The following is an 8625-nucleotide window of genomic DNA, read 5'->3' as shown; positions in this document are numbered from 1 at the left end:
CTTCCGCTCTCTCTCTCTCTCTCTCTCCTCTCTCCCCCCCCCCCCCCCTCTCTCTCTCTCTCTCTCTCTCTCTCTCTCTCTCTCTCTCTCTCTCTCTCTCTCTCTCTCTCTCTCTCTCTCTCTCTCTCTCTCTCCTCTCTCTCTCTCTCTCTCTCCCCCCCTCTCTCTCTCTCTTCTCTCTCTCTCTCTCTCTCTCTCTCTCTCTCTCTCTCTCTCTCTCTCTCTCCTCTCTCTTCTCTCTCTCTCTCTCTCTCTCTCTCTCTCTCTCTAGAGGAGTTTCCCTGTGGCCCTGAGTAAGAGACGCAGTGTTCCCAGAGTGTCGGCTCCCAGAAGCTCTGCACTCGGAGTGGAATTGACGCTCTATTTACCTGACAGCGTCGGGAAAATGCACTGGCATAAAAAAAATGTAAAAAAAAAAAAAAAAAAAAAAAACGCCACCGTCACATTCCTGCTGAGACAACAGCTCTGCGGCCGGTAACAGGAAGTGCACGCCCGGCGCCACCGAGAGGAGGAGCGCGGCGGTGATGATGATGCACGGTGTTGACGCAGTGGGAGACAGTGATCGATCGGTCCCAGCCGCCGGCGTTCCCTACGATTTTAGACGATGCATTTCGCTCGGTCATACCTCACCAGAGGCCCCACAGAGGAGGAGATTCTATAGGGAAGCTTGTGTAGTTGCTGCCTCTGTGACCCATTTCTTGAAGTCAGCACAGCACACTGCCTCTGTTTCAACGAGAATTAAATATTTAACGCGCCCTGGCAGCGGGCAGCCCCCCCCCCCCCGCTCGCACACAGAGTCCTCCTGGCTCTCTCCGGAAACCTAGATGCTTGGGGTGTTTCCGCAAAAAACTTTGTCAAAAGCACAGACCTCAGCGAAACGTCGGGACAGTACTTCATCACGATATCTGCTTACTAAGGGCGGCGGGGGGGGGGGGGACCCGTGAGATATAAACACACAGCAGCGGTATTTCAAAACCAGTGCGTTTACAGTATATACACACGTGTGGATGTTTGTGAGAACTTATTGTCTGTGTGTGTGTGTGTGAGCTACAGCTCCCTTCACTAATGATAATGAATTGCATTTTTATAGCGATTTTCTAGACACTCAAAGCGCTCCCCACAATGTAGGGGGGAAATGGCCTCCTTCACCACCCAACCTTGGGCTACAGGCTTAATGACTACCATACACTGGCACCAGACACACTACACACTGACTACCATACACTGGCACCAGACACACTACACACTGACTACCATACACTGGCACCAGGCACACATCATCACACTACACACTGACTACCATACACTGGCACACATCACACTACACACTGACTACCATACACTGGCACCAGACACACTACACACTGACTACCATACACTGGCACCAGACACACTACACACTGACTACCATACACTGGCACCAGGCACACATCATCACACTACACACTGACTACCATACACTGGCACACATCACACTACACACTGACTACCATACACTGGCACCAGACACACTACACACTGACTACCATACACTGGCACCAGGCACACATCACACTACACACTGACTACCATACACTGGCACCAGGCACACATCATCACACTACACACTGACTACCATACACTGGCACCAGGCACACATCACACTACACACTGACTACCATACACTGGCACCAGGCACACATCATCACACTACACACTGACTACCATACACTGGCACCAGGCACACATCATCACACTACACACTGGACTACCATACACTGGCACCAGGCACACATCACACTACACACTGACTACCATACACTGGCAACCAGGCACACATCATCACACTACACACTGACTACCATACACTGGCACCAGGCACACATCATCACACTACACACTGACTACCATACACTGGCACCAGGCACACATCATCACACTACACACTGACTACCATACACTGGCACACATCACACTACACACTGACTACCATACACTGGCACCAGGCACACATCATCACACTACACACTGACTACCATACACTGGCACCAGGCACACATCACACTACACACTAACTACCAGACACTGGCCCAGACACACTACACACTAACTACCACACACTGGCACCAGACACACTACACACTAACTACCAGACACTGGCACCAGACACACTACACACTAACTACCAGACACTGGCACCAGACACACTACACACTAACTACCACACACTGGCACCAGACACACTACACACTAACTACCAGACACTGGCACCCGGCACACATCACACTACACACTGACTACCATACACTGGCACCAGACACACATCACACTACACACTGACTACCATACACTGGCACCAGGCACACATCACACTACACACTGACTACCATACACTGGCACCAGGCACACATCACACTACACACTCACTACCATACACTGGCACCAGGCACACATCACACTACACACTGACTACCATACACTGGCACCCGGCACACATCACACTACACACTCACTACCATACACTGGCACCAGGCACACATCACACTACACAGACTACCATACACTGGCACCAGGCACACATCACACTACACACTGGCACCAGGCACACATCACACAATGGCTGAACGGCTCAGGAGACAGGGATTGATATCAGCCAATTAAGGGGGAGGGATGATTAGGTGGCCTTGATGTCAGAGACCTGATTGGGAATTTGACCAGGAACGTCGGGGGAACCCCCTACTCTTTGTGACAGGGCGTCCTGGGTTCTTTAACGACCAAGATTCAGTCACTCTTCTCTCTTCAATTATTATTCACTCCTCTCCATCGTGATAATTCAATGACAAACGTCACCGATTCCAATCAAACTGCCCCCAGATCAGTGTCCCGCGGAGGAGGGCAAAGCGGCGACATCGACACCCCACCGCATGGCCCCCTGCCCGGGCTGGCAGGGTCAGAGGGACAGGGGGCCGGGGTGGACTAAAGCCTCATTTGGACGGGGTCCCGCACATCCCAGCTGGTCCCGCACATCTGGACAGCTGTTGGCAACAGTGGAGCCAGTGGACACGGCTTTAGACTCCACGAGGTTCTGTCCCGTCCCGGGCCACGAGACTGAGCTATATCTACTGCCTGATGCAGAACGAGAGTTGTTGTTGATGAACAACATGGTCGGTTCTGACCTAGTAATAATCCCCCGGTAATATGGGTCTTAATGGGCCGTGATCTGGAGGGTAAAGAGGAGCAGGTCTATATATATATATCTATAAACACGCAAAACAACACATCTGGTCTGTCCACTGTGGCTGGTCCAATGTAGCTGTGGTGTCCATTTTAAATAAACGTTTTCATTCATTCATCATAAGCCTGACTATATGAAGCACGGAGAGACTGGAGATTGCCGGACTGACTCTATTGCGCACCATTCCTGGCGCAGACACTTTGAGGCCGTGCAGTAATGCGTGGCGTTCACTGAAGGGGCACAGGGACCAGTGGAGACACAGTATGCCCGTTCATACAGTATGCATTTGAGGTACGATCGCACAAAGAGTAGGCGGAGCTACTGTGTGTAGTTCAAAATGAAACGCTTCCTGCTTGTATCCTGAGGTTGTTTGAAACTAGATGTGCAAAAAAAAAAAAAAAAAAAAACAAGGTGGTAAACAAATACAAAAAAGTTATTTTCATGTTTTGAAATGACTAAAAAAGGTTAAGGATGTATTGTAAGAATAGTATGTATATAATGTTTTAAATGACTAAAGGGTTAAGGATACAGTATATTATTAGAAGGGTAGGTATATAATGTTTTAAATGACTAAAGGGTTAAGGATATATTATTAGAAGGGTAGGTATATAATGTTTTAAATGACTAAAGGGTTAAGGATATATTATTAGAAGGGTATATAATGTTTTAAACGACTAAAGGGTTAAGGATATATTATTAGAAGGGTAGGTATATAATGTTTTAAATTACTAAAGGGTTAAGGATATATTATTAGAAGGGTAGGTATATAATGTTTTAAATGACTAAAGGGTTAAGGATATATTGATAGAAGGGTAGGTATATAATGTTTTAAACGACTAAAGGGTTAAGGATATATTGATAGAAGGGTAGGTATATAATGTTTTAAATGACTAAAGGGTTAAGGATATATTATTAGAAGGGTAGGTATATAATGTTTTAAATGACTAAAGGGTTAAGGATATATTATTAGAAGGGTAGGTATATAATGTTTTAAACGACTAAAGGGTTAAGGATATATTATTAGAAGGGTAGGTATATAATGTTTTAAACGACTAAAGGGTTAAGGATATATTATTAGAAGGGTAGGTATATAATGTTTTAAACGACTAAAGGGTTAAGGATATATTATTAGAAGGGTAGGTATATAATGTTTTAAATGACTAAAGGGTTAAGGATATATTGATAGAAGGGTAGGTATATAATGTTTTAAATGACTAAAGGGTTAAGGATATATTGATAGAAGGGTAGTTAAGCTTAAGCTTCTTCCTACACCTTTTCGGTCATTCTAATATTGTTTTCCTTCTATGCTGACACACTTTGTGGGGGAAAAAAAATACTTATTATTATTATTATTATTATTATTATTATTATTATTATTATTATTATTATTATTATTATTATTATTATTATTATTATTATTATTATTATTATTATTATTATTATTATTATTATTATTATTATTATTATTATTATTATTATTATTATTATTATTATTATTATTATTATTATTATTATTATTATTATTATTATTATTATTATTATTATTATTATTATTATTATTATTATTGATTTCTATGTACAGTACATACTTTGTAAAGAAAACGTAAAATAAATAAATAAATAAATAAAACCTAAACTAAACTGCTGACACAATTTGTGGCGGCCAATTTGGCCCAAAATGTAAAGAGTATAGGTGCAAAGTTACTGCAGCTTCTACGGGAGTGTTGCTTTAACGGCTCTCTCCCGCTGAAGTCTAACGCTGGATGTTCACTGTCATATTGCCATGCGATGAGGTGCTTTTCAACGGTCAACATGACCCTGGCAGTTATTAAACTAGTGGTCATAAGACCTTTAAACATAGAGCGCTTGAGTCACTAATACAAGTGGAGGCACGGTGGTGTAGTGGTTAACACTGTCTCCTCACAGCTAGAAGGTCCAGGGTTCGATTCCCGCTTGGGGACCAGGTTTCCGCGTGGCCAGGTACCCAGGTGGGGGGGTATCTCCCGGGCCTTTCTGTGTGGAGTTTGCATGTTCTCTCCCCCTCTGTGCTCACAAGGGTTTCCCCCCCGATAAGATAAACCCAAATGGAAAAACATGCGCAACAGATCGCTAACGCTGTCGCGTCCCTGACGAAGACGGACAGGAGCACTTGGATTGGTCCCCGGGCGCGGCTGCCCTTGGGGGGGGAAGGACGACGCGATGGGAAAAGTGCAGAGAGACATTTCATCTGCGACTCAGTGCATGTATGTGTGTGTGTGTGTTTTTGTGGGTCGCCCCAAAAGAAAGTGTTGCAATGGGGTGTTGCGAGAGCCTTATGACCGAGGTAAACACGTCTAAATAAAGGTATGCAATATGGGTATATTAAACAAACACACTGTAGCACCCACTCCCCACACTTTATATTTATATTTATTGGTAAAGGATTGCACTACAACTCGTACACCTTACTGTAAATTGTACCTAAACCTGTAGGGGTCGCTGTCCACAACGTCCGATCCCCACCCATCGACTTTCCCACCCTTTAACACTTGCCAATTGAAATAGTATGACGACTGGCCCAAGCCGCAGGCAACGCTGACTCGGGGAGTCGAGACCGGAGTCTCTTGCATTGGTGACCAGCTCAAGCTTAAATGCAAATATATTGTAGTCTGCCCCGTTGTTCTGACCAGGATTATGTTCCTTTCTGCCCCGGTGATGCGCGCACACCGAGTCTGACGTATACGGCGAACAGGTCTATACTACGTCTCATCGCTTATGAGGCTGATTACTGTGGTGTCATCTGCAAACGTTATGATCCGACTGTGTCACTCGCGGCCTCGTCACGATGAGCTACTCTACGCATTGTGTACGATTCTCTGCAATGATGTGAAAACGGCGCCAATCGTGTTTGACAGTCACGTTACGGTTAAAGTATATATTGATTTGATTGTGTCAGGGAGCAATCCTTTTATGACACATTCTTTGCTGACGAGCGAACATGTCTATGATTTATATCCACACACTGCATATCCATACAACAAGTAGATAAGACACTCTGAAGGTGGAAAAACAGAGAGCCAAGCACTAATAATCATGGCTACTATTATAGTTCTCCAATAAACAACACGGTCTATTACAGAGCATTATTCAATTATATGGTTGTAATCACCCTTAGAACCACCGTTAACACCATGTTTGCTTTCCCTTTTATCAAAGGGACTCATTTCTCATACGACATACACATTTGAAATGTACACATAAATATGCACCCAAACTCATTTTCTCTTAGAATGTTCTTATGATGGCTCCGTGGAAACAGTCAACGTGCATATTTTTTATTTTTAAGTCAATTGTGGCATAGTTCAACTTTCAACCTTTTACATTATAGTCACGATGTACTTCAGATGTTGTGTGAAGTGACTGAGGTGAGTAGCGGTGCTCTATGGGTTAAACTCACTCTCTCATCCTCAAAAGACACATAGACACGTTACAAAGCAGTGAGTTCACCTCTTGGTATAGCGGTCTGTGCTGTTGTTGCCCGTGGCGTGGGAGACCCGGGTTCGAAACTCCCACGGGGCATCGAAGTTTAAGGTGACGATGTCACAACCGTTACATATATATACAGAAATATTGATAAATAAGGCCCACTGAGCAGCCCGGTGTAGTGGTACTGTAGTGGTACTGTAGTGGTACTGTAGTGGTACTGTAGTGGTACTGAGAGGCTGTGTAGTGTAGTGGCCCTGTAGTGGTACTGAGCAGCCCGGTAGTGGTACTGTAGTGGTACTGAGAGGCTGTGTAGTGTAGTGGTACTGTAGTATATTAGTACTGTACTGTACTGTACTCACGTCAGCCCTGTCCTTGGACAGCAGGATGAACCCGTTGTTGTCCACCAGGTAACAGTTGAGCTCCTGAACAGAGAAGATAATATACAGTATATAGTAGAAGTCAAATAAATGGTAAATGGCTGCATTTATATAGCAGATTTTATCCAAAGCGCTTTACAATTTTGTTCCTCACATTTCTACCCGTTCACTCACACGTTCACACACCGACGGCGGAGGCGACCATGCAAGGTGCCAACCAACCTGCTCATCGGGAGCAATTAGGGGTTAAGTGTCTTGCTCAAGGACACTTGGACACTCGAGTGTATGCCAAACAACTATCGCTACATACAAACAAACCCACGACGAGATCAAATCATTTGTTCAACATTTACATTTTGTCATTTAGCTGACGCTTTTATCCAAATATAAAATCAAATAATATGTCTATTATTTAGAGAACATTATAGTGTAGTACTGCATCTCTGTGGATAAGATAAAGACTGAAGTTCTGTGCTTCGACTGATTTATTAATAATAGATGACCACGGGGGCGTTAGGCCACTGGAAGACACAACAAGCCTTGTCCTGGCGAGTCAGTCGTACAGAGTGTAGCAACAGAGAGTACATTTGTGATTTAGGAGCAGACTCACATTGCTCTCACAACTCAGAGGGCAGACTCCTTCAATGTTAGTACACTGCAAAGAGAGAGAGAGAGAGAGGGAGAGAGAGAGAGAGAGAGAGAGAGAGAGAGAGAGAGAGAGCGAGAGAGAGAGCGAGAGAGAGAGAGAGAGATAGAGAGAGAGAGAGAGAGAGAGAGAGAGAGAGAGAGAGAGGAGAGAGAGAGAGAGAGAGAGAGACCGTTAGAGGAGAGGGGGAATGCGAAAGGATAGAAGGACGGGGGGAGCCAAGAGCGAGGTGTACAGGAGGTCAAGGTCAGTAGTCTGCAGACAGGGGGGGGGGTTAATAGTCAGATGAATCACAAATAACTTTTCTGGGAGACCTACAGGTTCTATATCACAACAAATCTGATTAGTAACATCTACCAAATACGCAGGAGGTCGGATCTACTAAATCACAGACTGAAAGGTTAGAGGTTTTTATCTCTGACACCGACACAGACTAAAACATCAGAGCTAATGCTGAGCAGTCGGCAACATGTGTCTCATATCTATTTTTTATTTTTTTTATTTTTTTATCTTTCCCCCCCTCCTTTTTCCTCCGATTTTCTCCCATCCCAATGTTAGCCGTTATGCCAATTCCCAATCCCCTTCCTGGTCGCTGCGCACTTACCCCCCACAGTCGGTCTGGGAGAGTGGAGGCTATCACATGCTTCCTCCGACACACGTCCAGCCAATCAACCGCTTCTTTTCACCTGGCAGCGCGGACTCTCACTGAGAGGGCGTAGCGTGTGGAAGGATCACACTATCCCACTTAGATCCTATCCGCGCTTAGCAGGCGCCCCGACCGAACTGTAGGAGTCGCTGTTTACAACGACCCGGACCCACCCCGCCAGCTTCTCCCACCCTCTAATACTGCCAATTGTATTAGTGTGAACGGCCAGCCAAGCTGGTGACAACCCCGGAGCTGTGAGCTGGATTCGAACAGGCGA

The 8625-nt window shown here is 45.0% G+C and overlaps 1 protein-coding gene across 1 annotated transcript in view; it reads right to left on the bottom strand.

Annotated features, from left to right (window-relative positions):
* Positions 1–8625, bottom strand: part of LOC311244795 (voltage-dependent calcium channel subunit alpha-2/delta-4-like) — a gene marked incomplete at both ends in the record, with an annotated part of 181251 nt that overhangs the window by 33827 nt on the left and 138799 nt on the right. Inside the window, 2 exons of the mRNA XM_084334483.1 lie at positions 7039–7101; positions 7667–7711. Coding sequence (XP_084190609.1) covers positions 7039–7101; positions 7667–7711 — 108 coding nt within the window. The remainder of the gene's footprint in view (positions 1–7038; positions 7102–7666; positions 7712–8625) is intronic.

This window comes from Notolepis coatsorum (assembly GCF_963971535.1).
Source record: "Notolepis coatsorum genome assembly, chromosome: 18".
Taxonomy (NCBI): Eukaryota; Metazoa; Chordata; class Actinopteri; order Aulopiformes; family Paralepididae; genus Notolepis; species Notolepis coatsorum.
This window is presented reverse-complemented; position numbering and strand designations above follow the sequence as displayed.